The sequence below is a fragment of the Hevea brasiliensis genome, chromosome 14, assembly GCF_030052815.1.
Source record: "Hevea brasiliensis isolate MT/VB/25A 57/8 chromosome 14, ASM3005281v1, whole genome shotgun sequence".
Taxonomy (NCBI): domain Eukaryota; kingdom Viridiplantae; phylum Streptophyta; class Magnoliopsida; order Malpighiales; family Euphorbiaceae; genus Hevea; species Hevea brasiliensis.
Window position 1 is genome coordinate 19,190,801 of NC_079506.1, and position 17,072 is coordinate 19,207,872.

Here is a 17,072-nt window from a genome sequence, read left to right on the forward strand (position 1 = left end):
CAAAACAGTTGCACTTGCGAATGATGGATAGAAGGAAACATATCGCGTAGATGATGACGCTCCTGCAGATGAATGACCCACCTTCAATCATTTTTATGATGTTCTCATATTTAATACTGGGCATTGGTAATTTCCTCTCTAATGAACTGATTCTTTCACCTTTTAATGCTTTGGCATTTCATCTGCATTATTGCAGATTCATTGAAAAAAAAAATGGTAGCTTGGTTTATGACATGATTTGGAACACTTAGGGACGACTAGATATGTCTATAGTCTTACATTCTTATGTAAAACACACGGTAAGGAGTCTTGTATTGCAATGTTCTTGTCTTGTATTGCAATATTCTTGTCCTTGTCAATCACTATTATTTTGTATTGCTGTTTCTCAACTCTCATTGTCCTCTTTCTCTTTTGGACATTAATTCTCTTGCCTGTATTCCACAGCCGTAGTGTGTTCCTTTAATTTGGTAGAGCTTGACACAATATTCATTTATTCTAAATCTAACAATTCAAGAAAAACATACCAAGTATTTTCACAAGTAGTTTACAACCATCTAGGTTTCACTTTAAGTAACTACATGGTCTTAACTGGGTTTTTGCTCTGGAGACTCAAGGTATAATTCCCAGAAATGAAAATTGGCTTATTACCTGATATAACTCAGAAAAATTATTGCTTATCAAAAGGTATTTCAAAAATAAAGTTTTCCTTCTACTTTCACATATGGCATTTACTTTTGATGCATTAACAAAATGCCCATGTAATTGTGGTGTATTCAAATTATGAGCTCAGAACAAATTGGGAAAATATCTGAGGACATTTATGATAAAATACTAGTAGGATGACTGTTAAAACATTACGTGATATGTGTGCAGAATGATCTAGTTACAATGATGCAAAGGTATATTATGTGTAAAGGGAATAATAGAATGCTAGAAGCATGCTAGCTGGAAGTTGAGGGAAATGAATACCAAATGAAAGAGGAACATTTGTAAAGGGAATCTGGAATGCTCAACCATGTGTGAGCAAAGAATTAGATTAAGAATAATTATTTTCACTTTTTTGCATCCTTGTACTGGCAGATCTGCTATTTTGCTTATTCTTTCTTGTTATGCATTTGAAGTGTCTAAATGCATCTTTAAATTATATTATTTCATCTGGAATAGGTGGGGTCATGACAAATTTCCAAATGACACACCTTTTGTTTTTTATCATGCTGGCCAACAGATACTTCCTTCCCTTGGTTTGTTTGATGGATTTAAAGTTGTTCTTGAGAATATGGTCTCATATATACAAAAGGAAGTTCCTGGCAAGACATTCAAGTTTTGGCGTCTGCAATCACAGCGGCATTTTTATGGCAGTGAGTGGAACCAAAATGGAAGTTGCTTGTTCAGTGAGGCCCTCAACGAAAATGAGGTATGAATAAGTTGATGGCAATTCACCCTTTATGCTTTCTTACCAAGTGTGATAACTAATGACAAAGTATTAACCTGTACTGGAATGCTACACCACAGGTTCAAATTTTGAACAAAATTTTAATTTGATCTTCAACACCATGACCCTTCATAGTGTGTCAGTAGTTCTAATCTTGCCTTTATTTATATTTCCTCATTGATATTGCATACTGATACCTGGACAGCTTGATTTGTGGTTTGATCCCAGCAAAAATGGAGTTAATAAAGAAGCAAGACAAATTGATCATGCAATTGAACTGACATTGAAATGCACGGATATCCACTCGCTGGGTCTAACTCATTTGAGCGATTATAGAGCACATGCACACCCTTCAATTTGGTTTGGGAACAATCTGGGGTCAGAATTGCATGCATTGGTGCCTACCTGGTGTTCCTGACGCATGGATTGATATATTGTCAGAGCTTATCTGTTAAGGCGTTTTGAAGAACCGATAAAGAGACAAGGCAACATTAACAAGTTATATCCAGACTTTAATTATTTTGCGGATTTCTGTACATTACACAATAAAATGCTGTGTAGTTTCATGGACTAAGTTTTAGAATCAGGCAATCAGAATACAAGCTGGTGTTTTAGACAGACTTCCTTGAGATATACTTCCAGTAGATTCAGATCAAAAAAGCTTCCCGCTACGTCCTTTTTACTTTGACGTTCTGAAGGGAAACAAATTTATTCCCAGTTGTAAGTTGACAAAAAAAAAAAAAAAAAACGAAAGAAGAGATGGGAAATTCTTTTGGGTTGTGAACTAGGTGATTGGAAGGTTAACTGAATGACTTCATTTTTCTTCCAACTTGGTCATGTACGTTTGAAATATCTAATGTGTGTGCATGATTATTTCTTTCAATTTGTCTTCCACTCTTCTTAAACTGGAAATTCCTGTTAGGTTTTGAGATCCTAACAATCTGATTTTAGTAGAACTTTGGCAGAAATAGAAGAAATTAGAGAGAGATAGAGAGGAAATAGAAGAGAACTAGAGAGAATTCAAGGAGGGAGAGTGATTCAGGAGTACTAATTCTTGAATGAATCTCTTCCTTGGTATGTAGCTACTCTATATACAGTTATTCCCTCGTAACGTTCGCCGTCTGATTATCCCGAGCAAACTCCAGCTCCCTGACTACTTGTAACTTCTTAGCTAACAACTCTTTAACTTCCTCACTATTTCTGAATTACAATTTCCCCCAAAACTATTTCTTTCTATACCTTGTTCTCCTATATGCAATACCCTCTCCATTAGCACGTTCTTGCCTCAAAGAATATGCAAAATCTTGAAATTGTGCTCTAATGAAGGATACATCTTCTCAAGTTACATCTTCACTTGGCAGACCAACTCACTGAATTAGGACTTTGAGAGACCTGCTGATGATCCCTGTTAATAACCATAGTTTGCAGGACTTGTTTTGGAGCTAAAACAATCTGAGCATCTGGCGTAGTTGGTAAATCCAGAATAGGTGTTTGATTGTCACTTAATTATTTTCTTATTTAAGACATGAAAAACAGGATGAATAGTAGAAGTCTAAGTCAGTTGTATCTTGTATGCAGCTGCACCTAGCCTTGCCAACACTTGAAATGGCTCATAATATCTGGCTGATAACTTCAGGGGCCTTTTGACTGCCACTGAAGTTTGCCTATAAAGCAGCCACTAAAATACACCCCTTCAGATCTTCTTTATCAGCCTCTGTTCGTTGAAATCTACAAATTCTTCTTTAGAATACCAGTAATCAATGGGACAAATATCAGTAATCAATTGGATAATGTCAATTTTTATATTTGTGTAAATTTCATTCATAATTTTCATATATTTTATTTTAATCTCTTAATATTTTATATTTTTTTTTAGTTTCTATATTTTTATCAAAATTTCATTTTGTTTTTTTATTAATATCTAATCTTAGCTCCAAAAGTAGATTTCTAGTTACGCCCTTCACCTGTCTAGTTCCACTAAAAACTAATTAAAAGTGAAGAAGTTGAAAAAATATCTTATATATATATAACAAAAATATTTCATCTCAATTCAACGTCTGTGATACAGAGCGTACCCATCTCCTTTGTCCTTCTCCGGCTAATATTCCACAAGACCTCAAATCCCTCCCCTAATTGTTGATCCTTTTACCCAGAAAATGCAAAATCAAATGGAAAGAAGACTGTCCCTCTACAATTATATTCATGCCGTTTTTAAACTTGAATTGTATGTGACATGTCGTGTCATATTTTTTAATTCTTTTTATTTGATTGGTCTTTCTCTCTCTCAAAGATAAAATTCTCAAATTAGTTTTTGAATTTTGAAAAAAATCTTTTAACTTTGAATGTTATGATTAAATTATCTAAAATTAAAAATTTTAAATATAATCAATAATCAATATGAATATCTATATAATAAACTTATTTAAAATAGATAAGTTTCGGAAAAAGATGCAACTCATATTGTCCATATTAATTTTGACATTTTTTCGTATAAAATAGATTGCATATAAAAAATATTTTTTTATAAAAATGGTTTTTAAGGAAAAAGTATTTTATAAAAATATTTTATATTATTTGATTGTAATTTTAAATTAATAGTATATTCTTATATTATATACATATAATTTATATTTTAAAAAATTATTAAAATTTATAAAATGAGTTTTTTTTTGAAAAAATAAGATTATTTTTCTTAAAAATAATTTAATTTTTTAATTAAAAAAATATTTTCTATTGGTTATTTTTTAATGTTCTAAACAATGAAAAATACAAAACATGATTTTTAAAAAATATTTTTCGTAAAATAAATGTAATCTTAATTTTTTAAATTCTATTACTTATAAATAGATAAATTTATTTTATTTAGAAGCATTTAAAGTTTGATAAATAATGAATTGCAAATTAAAATCCTATCACTTTTTTTTTGAAATCAATATGTTAAAATTAAATTACACCATCAAAATGAAATTTATTAAAGTAGCACCTTTTTATCGTTGTCCGTATCATATTATAATTGAGTTGACGTGTGTATATATATATATTATTTTTATTGCAACATACAAAAGTATGGAACTTGATTGGTTTGACAACCCTGAAGAACTTGCCTTTATAAAAGACTATAAATAATAATATTATATATACACTTAAATCATATTTCTTTTAAGGCTAATTGGACAGAAAAAAAAAAATCAAATATTTATATGAATTTACCATTTTATTTAAACGTTTCAATTTTGTATTAATTATTTAAATCTTTTAATTTTAAAGAAATTTTATTTAAAATTGAAAATTTGAAAATTAATCGATCTCTTTTTATAAGCACACTAATTGATAACATCACACTTGAGTCATATGTACATGAATACTTAATAAAACATTCTTGGATTTTGTTTCACAAAATCCTTACATACAAAATTAAATTCTATCTAAATTGAATTTCAATTTTGATTAAAATTGAAAGGTTTGGATATTTGGTCTAAATTAAAATTGAAATCTTTGAATAAAATTATAAATTGGTGGAAAGGTTTGGATTTTTAAATGTTCCTTTGAGCAGTTGCTCATCAAATATCATCAGATAGATGTTCCTTTCCTTCGCTTGGCTTTTGATTTGATTCATTACTTGTTTCTTTTTTTTTTTTTTTAATTTTCTGAAATGGAGAAAATAAATGCCTTGCTTCCTTCTACTACCAAAAGTAATGCTGATGCTCTCTTTAGACTTCCTATATATATACATTGACGCACCCTCATTACTTATCAGAACCCATCAACTTCCTCTTTCTTTCTTCATTTTCCTTCACTTCCAAAGTCTCAATTTGTAACATTATCGATCCTTGAAAAATGGCTGAAGAAATCGCCTTCAGTATCGCAGAACAAGTAATAACAAAGTTGGGGTCACTTGCTTTCCAAGAAATTGAATTGATAAGTGGTGCCAAAGATGATATGAAGAAGCTTGAAAATTCTCTCTCCACTATCAAAGCGGTGCTTATAGATGCTAAGGAGAAGCAAGAGAAGAGCCTTGCACTAATTTAAACGTTAAAAAATAAACACTAAATTTAGAAATGGATTAGAAAAATGAAATATACGAAAGTTAGAAACAAAATTAATAGCATTTCTAATTTTAACCGCTAAATAATTTATCTCATAATTTAGAAATGAAATAAAAAATAGATTTTTAAATTGACGATATTGAAAATTGAAGTGAGAAATAATCCGGTTTTTTACAAAATTTTAGGAATGAACTCTGCAATTTATTTCTAAATTCAAAAATGAATTTTGAGATTCATTTAAATTATGAAACTTAAAAATTATGGAGGGAAATAAAAATTTCCTAATTCGTTTCACTCATTCTTTCATTTTCTTTTCTTTCATTTAATTTTTTTTTCTTCATTTTATGGAATTTTTCCCATTATCTTTTATTTTATTTTGTCCTATCCTTTTTCATTAATATTTTTTCCATTTCATTTTTCTTCCATTTCATATTTATTTAATTTTTTTAATTTTTTCCCTCATTTTCTTTCTTTTATCTTTCATTTCATTTTTTTCCTTATCTTTTTCTTTTTTTATGTATAACTCTTTCTCTCATTTTAATTTTAATATTATTTATTTAATATTTTTTATTATAATATATTTATTGCAATTTTTTGGTTAATTTATTTTATTGCTAACTTCCTTTTAATTATATTTTTATATTGATTTTTATGCAAGTTTATTTTCATTAGTCATTTATTAATTATTTTTAAAAAATTTATTTTAATATTTAATTTTAATAATATAAGAAATGTATTTTTTTTTCAATTTTTATTAGTAATTTGTTTGTAATAAGTATTTTCATAGGGATTTTTTAATACTAATTTATTTTTTTAGTATTTTTTACTAATAATTTTTATTTCTTATTATTTATTAGTTAAAAATATTTTACTACTTATTTATTTTTAGTAATTTTTTATTTATTATATTTATAGTAATTTTATTTTAATTTTTACTTTGTTTTTTTTTTTGAAAAAGTTAGTAATTTATTTTTATTAGTAATTTATTAATAATATTTTCTAATAATGTAATTATCCAGTATTTTAGTAATATTAGTAATAATATTTTTATAGTTATTTTTTAGTAATTCAATAAAATTTCTATATTTATACTTTTAATAATTTAGAAATTTCTTAACTATACCAAGGCGTATAAACATTAAGCCAATAAAAAATTATATATATATATATATATTTTTAAGTGGACCCTACCATGATTTTAATCAAAATAACAAGTATTAATTGATTGAGTGTACATACTCATATGTAGGTAAAATTCACTCTAATAATTTTATTGTCATTTTACTAGTAATTTATTAATTTATTCAAAATTTATTTCTTGTAAACGGTTTGAAAATAAATATTTATATCCTGATTAATTAGAAATGGGTGTCCATTTATAATTAGAAATGGAAATAAAATCAGGTTTTCTAAATATAAATTATTATTTTTTTTTCTGATTATAAACATATTGGAAATAGATTCATTTCTAATCAGCAATGGAAACAAATCTATTTCTGATTATAACAATTGTTGATTTGGTTCTCATTTAAATTTTTGGAGATTGAATGTCTTTAACAATGTAGAAATGGGTTGAATATAATTTTATTTTCAAAAATTTTTAAAAATTATACGGAAGAAATATTTAAATATGTTTTTGTTTATAGGTATGCAACCTTTTTTCTTCCTCAAATCAAATTCGCTTTCGATCAAAGCTGGGCCATAGAGTTCGGGACATTAGACAGAAGCCAAACGAGGCGGAAAATGAAATTTCTAGCCTCCATTTAATGAAGAAAGAAATAGTAACAGATGTGAGAGATAAAAGTAGTGGAAGGGAGACATCCTCTGTACTGAAACCTGATATGATAGGAAGGGAAAAAGATAAGGAAAAAATGATTGAGTCATTGTTGAATCCAACTAGTAGTCAAGGAAATGTTTCTGTGAATGCAATTGTTGGTATTGGGGGCTTAGGGAAGACTGCACTTGCCCAGTTGGTGTATAATGATGAAAAAGTTAAAAATTACTTTGAAAGGAAGATGTGGCAATGTATTTCTGAGGAATTTGATGTGAAATTGCTTGTTAAGAAGATCCTTGAATGTGCAACTAATAATGAGGTGCCTAATTTATTAGGATTAGAACAATTGCATATTCGCCTTAAAGAGAATTTAGAAGGGAAGAGGTATTTGTTGGTGTTAGATGATGTATGGAATGAAGATCAGAAAAAATGGGATGATTTGATAGCCTACTTGTTGATGGGTGCCCCAGGGAGTAAAATTTTGGTCACCATTCGTAGCACAAGAGTTGCATTAGTCATGGGTGTGGATTCCCCATATGTTTTGCAAGGTCTAGCAGACAATGAGGCTTGGGATTTATTTGAAAAATTAGCATTTGGAGGGGGGCATGGTGCAGTGATGAATCCTAACCTAATAAAAATTGGAAAAGAGATGGTAAAGAAATGTAAAGGAGTTCCACTTGCAATAAGGAGTTTAGGAAGCCTCATGCATTTGAAAACTAAAGAGAGTGAGTGGTCTTCCATTTTAGAAAGTGAATTATGGAGGTCATTTCAAACAAGTGAGAATGAGAATGCGCTCTCTGTGCTGAAGTTGAGTTACTGTCACATGCCCACTTATTTAAGGCAATGTTTCAGTTATTGTGCAATGTTTCCCAAAGGTCACGAATTTGATAAAGAAACATTAATTCGTTTGTGGATAGCACAAGGATACATTGTTTGTTCAAGTAAGGATGACGATTTAGAGGATATTGGAGATCAGTGCTTCAATGAATTATTATGTCGATCATTCTTCCATCAGTCAAAAAGTATGGATGGTTATAAAATGCATGATCTTATCCATGATCTAGCACAATCAATAGCAAAGGATAGGTACTTTGCAGTAGAGAATGTTTGCGAAGGAATCCATCATGTATATTGGCCATCTTCTTTGAATGAAATTGAGATGCTGGTTAAAATTAAGGGCATGAGGACATTATTTTTTGAACGTTTTCCTGAGAGTGTAACGTTAAAAAAGGGTTTAAATATGATCTTTTCAAATTTTCAAAAGTTACGTTCCTTGCATTTAGGAGGGTATATATTTGAAAATAAGATCTTTTCAAATTTTCAAAAGTTACAAGCCTTACAAGCCTTGAAATTAAAAAGGTTGCATGCCTTGAATTTAAAAGGGGACTATATCGTTTCAAATTTTCAAGAGTTGCGTGCCTCGCACTTAGGTGGGGATATAATTGAAAATAAGATCTTTTCAAATTTTCAAAAATTACAAGCCTTAGAAGCCTTGGAATTAAAAAGGTTGCATGCCTTGCATTTGGAAGGGGATTTCGGGACGGATATTATTGAAGTGCCAAATTCAATAACAAAATTGAAGTATTTGAGATATCTTGACATCTCTGGGCTTGACATGGAAACACTCCCAAAGTCCATAACTAATTTGCAAAACTTGCAAACTCTAATACTCTCATATTGTATATATCTTCAAGAGTTGCCCAGAGACATAGAAAAACTGATCAGCCTTAGGTGCCTCATGATTGATGGATGTGGAAAGCTAAGATGCATGCCAATTGGATTGGGGAAATTAACTTGTTTGCGCCAACTGTCAGATTTTGTGGTGGCAAGGGATGAAGGCTCTAAGGGGCTATGCTAAATGAATTGAATAGCCTAAACCAACTTAAGGGAAGGATTGTCCTCCAAGACCTTACAAATGTGGAAAATGTTGAGATAGAGTCCAACCAAGTGAATTTAAGGGAAAAGAAACACCTCCAGTATTTGGAGTTATGTTGGAGAAATACTTATCTTTATGAGGGCCCTATTGATAATACTGAAGTTGAAAAGGATGAATTATTGTTAGAAAAGCTTGAGCCTCATCCAAATTTACAATCCTTGGTTGTGGAATCTTTCAAGGGTGTGAGATTTTCAAGTTGGTTGTCTTCTATCACAAATTTAGTACATATTACCCTTAGGGGTTGTCTAAAATTGAAGCAGCTTCCACCATTGGACCAACTCCCTTATCTAAAAACCCTTCGTCTCGAAGACCTTCATTCTCTAGTGTATATATCAGATAAGGAGCCTTCCTTTTTGGCATCGCCATCATTTACATCTTACCCATCGCTGCAAGAGATTGAACTCAGAAATTGTTTTAATTTGAGAGGATGGTGGAGGAAGAAGAAAAGAAGTGGGGTTGAACTTGCTCAATTTCCTTGTCTTTCAAAAATGCAAATCTGGGGCTGCTACAAGCTTATTCTAGATGATGGTGAAGCCATTGAATGGGGAGGTCTCAGGAGTCTTCAATCTCTTTCTTTTAGATTTCTGTCAGAATTGAAATCTCTACCAAAGGGGCTTCAATTTGCTACAAACCTGCAAGAGCTCATCATCAATCATTGTGATAGTTTGATGGCTTTACCAGATTGGATAGGCAACCTCACATCCCTTCAACGGCTAGAAATTTCCTACTGCCCTGATTTGACAATGCTGCCTGAGGGGATGCATTTACTGACTTCTTTACAGAAGTTGACGATTCACAGATGCCTCAAGTTGTCTGCAAGATGTATGAAGGAAAAGGGTGTGGATTGGCCAAAGATTGCTCACATCCCTAATCTCGAGATTCAACGTCCAGGTTTTTGAATATTCCTATTCCCATTTCTTATTCTGTATTTCTTTTAACACCCTCACGATTTTTATGTGCACTTCCTTCTCACATTGTTCCGCTGCAGCTCAAGCAGCTTCTATTTTCAAAATTAATGGCCTTTGAGGGTTTTTTATTTTTTTTATTCATTTGTTCTTTTAAATTTCAATTTAAATTATTTAAAAGTAGATATTCTAACCATGGTTATATTGACAGAGGAATATTCTCAATCTCGCTTGTATGGAGAGACAGATTCAGAGGAAAGTGTGATATAAAGGATCTCAAGTTTGAAATTTACCACAAAAAATATGTGAGAATTACTATTTATTAATTGAATTCTTTTCATTTCTTAAATGATAGTAATTCCATGGTCTTGATTATTTTTCCTTCAATGCTCAATTCTTTTATATGATTTTTCTAGATTTTACTTTGAACTATTTTATAAGCATAAATAGAAAACCTCTCTAACAAAATGTAAATTACTCTTCATCTTATTTAATGATGCAGTGATATATGTCTATGGAGATGGATATGCAAAGTGAAACAATCTTATGCTATTTTTAATTCTGGTAAGTTAGTGCTTCAAACATCAAGAATCCTAAGCTACTTTTGTCTTTAATTAAAGGGGTTAATTAGTTTGGTTCTCATTCCTACATGCAGGAGTTGGATGCACAATTCTACAAATTTGATTATTCTCCATATAGGCAATTTATAGTAATCTATTGAATGGCATTTGTACCTTTCATTTGTTAAATTCTAATAGTTGAAGTGTTGATTTAAGCTGTACATAATAAATAATTATCTTAAAACATTTATTAGATATATGTAACATTGAAAATACAACTTATTTTTTTATAATTTATAAATAATATTAGCTAAATGATCATTTATTTTTTTTTCTTTAATTTTTTTTATTATGTATTTATTATTAACTTAATCATCAGAGTGGACATGCTGGGAATATCCCAGCACACTTACTAGATGATATTTTTTTATATTTGGATCATGATTGAAGGATCAAGTGGATCCACAATTAATATGGATCAAAGGATTTTTAACAACATAAAATATCTTGTTTATCCTTTATATTTTTGGAGGTAAAATATCCCTCTATCCTTTACTCTTTCCTCTTTCAATATTTTCCCTCCAACTGTATCATCTTTTTTAGCTAATAGTAATAAATTATGCTTTCATTTTCAAGAAAAAAAATTAAACTTCTTATATACACGTATTTTCTCTACACATATTGAAGAAAATATATATAATTATTTAAATTTTAATAGCATATACTTAATATTTAAATTTTAATTTTGAAAATTTATTTTAATTTTACTTTATTAAAGCTTTAAAGAGTATAATTCACATGTATCTTTTCCTTTAGCCAATATTTGTGATGAAACAATTTTCTCTTAGTCAACATTTATCGTTTGGAGGCTTTTTTATTTTTTTCCTCAACTCTGTACCAATTGACAAAAATCATGTATGTTACATAAAAAGTGTAAGGTACAACATGCATAATTTTTTGCCATTGCCATTTAATATGGCTAGTTTAGTTAAAAAAAAATAACTGGTTAATATTAGGATTAATTTTAATTAAATCAAACTATTCATCTCACTTTTAATTTTAATTTTTGATTTTAATTAAATTTAATTATTTTATTTTTAATCAAAAATGATTTTAATTTAATTTAAATTAAATAATTATTATTCAATTTAAAATTAATTTAAATTTGATCTATGATACGAAATTGAATTAGACAGTGACAGATACATTAATATGCTTATTTGGTTTGAGTAAATAGAATGGATCTATATGAATTCAATTCAATATATGTTTTAATAAATCAAATAAATTGAGCATGTGATATATCACATTGATTATATCAATTATAAAAATTATAATTTAATTGATTCAATTTAATATATATTTGAGTGAGCTAAATCAATTTGAGTATTTGACATGTCATATTGATTATATATTTAGTTAATTAAGCTTTTAATTGAGTCAATTGAATCAATTGATTATATGCAAGGTTACATTAATCATATATATTTAAGTCAATTGTCAAATTATAATTCAATTGTTTCAATTGAATGTATATATTGGAGTTAACTGAATTAATTTGAGTATATTGCATATCACATTAATCATATATTTTAGTCAATTGAGTTTTTAATTGAGTTAATTAAATCAAATTGATTATTTGTAATATCACACTAATTTTGTACATTTAAATCAATTGCAAAAATTATAATTTAATTGAATATATATTTGAGTTAATTGAAGCAATTTGAGTATGTGACATGTTACATTAATCATATCTATTTGAGCCAATTATGAAAATTACCATTTAACCAATTCAATTGAATATATATTTAAATCAATTGAATCAATTTGAGTATGTAACATGTTACTTCAATAATTTATTTTAGTCAATTAAGCTTTTAATTGAGTTAATTGAATCAATTGATTTTGTGTAATATCACATTGATCATATATATTTGAGTCAATTATAATAATTATCATTTAATTGATTTAATTGAATATATATTTAAATCAATTGAATCATTTTGAGTATATAACATATCACATTGATCATATATTTTAGTCAATTGAATATTTAATTGAGTAAATTAAATCAACTGATTATGTACAATGTCACATTAATCATATATATTTTAAGTTAATTGTGACAATTATCATTTAAATGATTCAATGAAATATATATTTTAGTTAATTGAATCAATTGAGTATGTGACATGTCATATTAATCATATATTTTAGTTAATTGAGTCAATTGAGTATTTAATATGTTATATTAATCATATATTTTTGTTAATTAAACTCTTAATTTAGTAAATTGAATCAATTAATTTTCTAATATGTCACATTATGTCAATTAACCATATATATTTTGAGTCAATTGAATCAACTGACTATATATATTTTGAGTTAATTGTGACAATTATTATTGAGTAAATTGAATTAATTGATTATGTAACATGTCATATTATAGTAATTGACCATATATATTTTGAGTCAATTGAATCAAACTGATTATATATATTTTGAGTCAATTGTAACGATTATTATTTAAATGATTCAATTGAAGATATATTTTAGTTAATTGATTCAATTGAGTATACGGCATATCACATTATGTTCAATTATTCATATATATTTAGATCAACTATAACAATTATTATTTAAATGATTCAATTGAATATATATTTCAGTCCACTGAATTAATTAAATATGTGAAATGTTAAATTGATCATATATTTTAGTGAATTAATCCTTTAATTGATTTAATTGAGTAAAAATATATAACTTATTTATATGAAATATTTTTTTAATTAAGTCAATTGAATTCATTTAAAATTATAATATTAATTAATTAATTATTATTATATATACGAATCAATTTAATCAATTTATATTGTTAGTTTAACTGAGTTAATTTAATCAATTTAAATTCAAATTTATCATCTTTTTAATTATAATAAAGTAATATATTGTACTTTTTAAATATTAATTTACACATAAAAATAAAAATAAATAAATAAAATATATTATTTATTTTTATTTTTATTTTTAAGTTTTTTTAATTTACATAAATATTTTTTTTTTAAATGTGTAAACCTTGTTCTAAGAAAAAAGAAAATTGTTGATTAAAGAAAAGATGAGAGAAAAAGTAAAATAAACTTTTAATTTGTATTAAAATTTATAGCTATAATAAAAATGCAATAGACACAATTTAAAATTTAAATTACAAATCTATATATTCTCCCATAAAAATAGTTTAAAGAATATTTTATTAAAATGACTTAATTAAAAATGAAGGAGTTTAAAAAATATCTTATATATATAACACAAATATTTCATCTCAATTCAACTTGTGGTACAGAGCGTACCCATCTCCTTTGTCCTTCTCCGGCTAATATTCCACCTCAAATCCCTCCCCTAATCGTTGATCCTTTTACCCAGAAAATGCAAAATCAAATGGAAAGAAAACTGTCCCTCTACAATTATATTCATGCCGTTTTTTACACCTTCGAAGTCCATCATATATAGCTAAGGGTATCAGTAGATAGGGTATCCGGAAAAATCATTTTACTTAAAATTAAATCCGATTAACATTCTTAAAATCTAAATTCATCACAAACTCAATTAAAATTTATTCTTAACTATTTGAACTCATCCCAAACCCAATTATTATTATCCAAAAAATACTCAAATGCATTTGAATTCTATATATTTTAGTTTATACTCTACATAATAATTATTATTTGATTCATTTCATATTAAAATAAATATTTTCATTTTTTATTCAGTTTTTTATTCCTTAACCAGAGAGCCCCAAGGTAAAATTGAACTTAACTGACACATAATTGACCAAATTTAAGAATTTGCACTTAATTGGCTCTCGTTGCTAATTTAAATTTCTACTAAAATTTTGAATAATTATATGATCTATTAAAATTAAATAAAATATTTATTTTTACATAATTATTAATTATTTTTTTAAATATTACTTCATAAAATGTACTAATATAATATTTTTACAGTATAATTGTATCTAAAAAATCATATATTATTAGAAAAAAATTATCCATAATAGCAAATCTAACAATAAATATGCTAAAAATAAAATCTGAAATATTATGCTAATGTTCTAGAAATAATAATGAAAAATTAAAATTCAAAATAATTTTTAATTTTTTATATTACTAAGTTAAATTATAAGTAAGATTATTTTATAATTTTTGAGCTCTTGGGTCGTGAAGTGATATAGTTATACCTTTGTATTTAAAAGGCCTTTTGCCAAATAAATACAAACTTTTACTTTGTTGTTGATTATATTTAAAATTTTTAATTTTAAATAATTTAATCAAAACTTTCAAAATTTAAAAGTTTTTATCTAAATTTTGAAAAATAATTTGAAGATTTTGATTTTTTAGACTTAAACTGTCATGCCGCATGTCATATTATATCTTCTAATTCTTTTTATTTGATTCATCTTTCTCTCTCCTTCTCTCTTTCTTGTAAAAGTCAAAATTCCTAAATTAATTTTTAAATTTTAGATAAAATTCTTTAATTTTAAAAGTTACGTTACCAACATAAATTTTTAAATTTATTTTGTCAACGAACCTATTTAAAATAGATAAGCTTGGGAAAAAATTCAACTCATCTGCTTAGATTATATATATATATATATTAAGGAGTTTTATTGGTGAGAAATGTTGTATACTTAATAAACCACAATCCAACACATGTCATTATCAAATTAAATCAGATGATGATATTTTAATATGGTAATTTAAGCTAAATAGCAAGTTCTTGTAAGTCAATTTTAGAGTCTCAACTTTTATATATATATATATATATATACACGCACACTTAAGCATGGTTGTACATATTAATTTTGACATTTTTTTTTAAATATTCGGCTTGTTTAATTTCAAAGAAACTATTACTGCTGCAATAGGACTTGTTTTAACATTCTTTAGTTGATGTTGTAATTTTTGATGAGACAAAAATTGTATTAGTTGTTAATTATAAGGTATACAAGTTGATTATCTTTATTAGGCTCTGTTTATTTTGTAGAAAATAATTTATATATAAAAAATTATTTTTTAAAAACATTTTATATTATTTAGTTACAATATTAAACTAATAGTATGTGTTTATATAAGTATTTTTATATTTTAATAAGATTATCAAATTTAGAAAAGGACATTCTTAAAAATAATTTAATTTTTCTTTTAATCAGAAAAATATTTTCTGTTAAATTAGTTCTTTTTTTAATTAGGAAAATATTTTCAGTTGATTATTTTTTAGTGTTTTAAATAATGAAAAATACAAAAAATGATTTCCAAAAAATATTTTCTATAAAACAAATGTAATCTTAATTTTTCAAATTCTATTACTTATAAATAGATAAATTTATTTTATTTAGAAGTATTTAAAGTTTGATAAAGAATGAATCACTTTTTCTTGAAATCAATATGTTGAAATTAAATTATGCCATCAATATGATGAAAATTATTAAAGCAGCACCTTTATATATTGTAGTCTGTAAGCAAAATAATTAAAACAAAATATAAAGAGCATAAAGATTAACAAAACAAATTAAACTAGGGCGGTAGAACCAGCCACAGATATATGTATAAGATTAAAAGGCAAAACTACGATTAAAGCACAAATACTGTTAAAGCATAAATAATATGTAACAAAACAGATAAATTAAAGTGCAAGATATAAATCAATTAAAACATAAAATAAATATGGGCAGTAAAACCAGCCACTGATAGATAAACAAGTAAGAACAAAATTTTCTGAAAATGGACTTTGATTAACACTTGAAAGTTACTTACATATGGAGATAGAATTTAATGTAAAAAGGGTAAGAATAAAAGGAAAAGGATATCGGATGAGAGGAGAAAACTAGAACTTGGTAAAGGAAAACTCTTATGGAAAAATTCTGTCTAAGCTTGGGTAGAACCTCTCCTTTTATAGATGAAGGAGGGCCTTGTACAATAATTGAAAGTTACTATTACACATGTGAAAAGTTGGCAAAGTTGGCCGAAAGTGGAGTTTCCTATAGCCATGTGAAGTGAAAAAATTCAATAAAGTCTGCTAAAAAAAAATGTCTTTTCTACAGCCTTGTCAAAGTGAAAATAAGTGAAGTCTGCCAAAAGTAAAAACTCCTATGTTCATATGATGATTCAGGAGTGCTTTAAGGTGGAGAAAATGCCAAAATAGTCATCTTCATTGTCATTTCTAAGGCTGACTGCTTCTGATGATGTGCTGGCTTTACTGGAAGTTACAGAAGAATCTATCTTGCTTGATAATAGTTGCTTCATTATAGTGAAATATTCTTCTTCTATTTTAGCTTTTGGCAAGTAGAGCGCTTGCATGTGATTTCTAGGCAAGGAAAGTTGAAGTTAAAGTAGAGGGAAGTTGCTTTTGGCAGTCCTCAG

At 27.1% G+C, this 17,072-nt stretch overlaps 2 protein-coding genes across 3 annotated transcripts in view; both read left to right on the top strand.

Annotated features, from left to right (window-relative positions):
* LOC131173358 (protein trichome birefringence-like 12) lies at nt 1-2,315 on the top strand. Of its 2 annotated transcripts, XR_009143671.1 has the most exons (3): nt 1-126; nt 1,226-1,414; nt 1,638-2,315. XR_009143671.1 is itself a non-coding variant. In XM_058135656.1 (2 exons), the coding sequence occupies exons 1-2, from the start codon at nt 1,016-1,018 to the stop codon at nt 1,848-1,850; spliced, it is 612 nt and encodes a 203-aa protein (XP_057991639.1). In that variant the 5' UTR covers nt 133-1,015; the 3' UTR covers nt 1,851-2,315. The 2 variants fall into 2 exon arrangements, 1 of the variants encoding a protein (XP_057991639.1); XM_058135656.1 differs by lacking the exon at nt 1-126 and having other exon boundaries at nt 133-1,414.
* A 2,954-nt stretch (nt 2,316-5,269) lies between these two features.
* LOC110653232 (putative disease resistance protein RGA4) overlaps nt 5,270-17,072 on the top strand; it is a 28,104-nt gene continuing 16,301 nt past the window's right edge. Inside the window, exons 1-3 of the mRNA XM_058134370.1 lie at nt 5,270-5,410; nt 7,125-9,090; nt 9,189-10,079. Of these exons, the coding sequence (XP_057990353.1) occupies nt 5,270-5,410; nt 7,125-9,090; nt 9,189-10,079 (2,998 nt within the window). The remainder of the gene's footprint in view (nt 5,411-7,124; nt 9,091-9,188; nt 10,080-17,072) is intronic.

Coding starts and splice junctions, on each gene's coding strand:
- LOC131173358 (XM_058135656.1), top strand. CDS start 1,016: ATGTGTGAGCAAAGAATTAGATTAAGAATAATTATTTTCACTTTTTTG. Junction 1,415..1,637: donor AGGCCCTCAACGAAAATGAG/GTATGAATAAGT, acceptor ATACCTGGACAG/CTTGATTTGTGGTTTGATCC.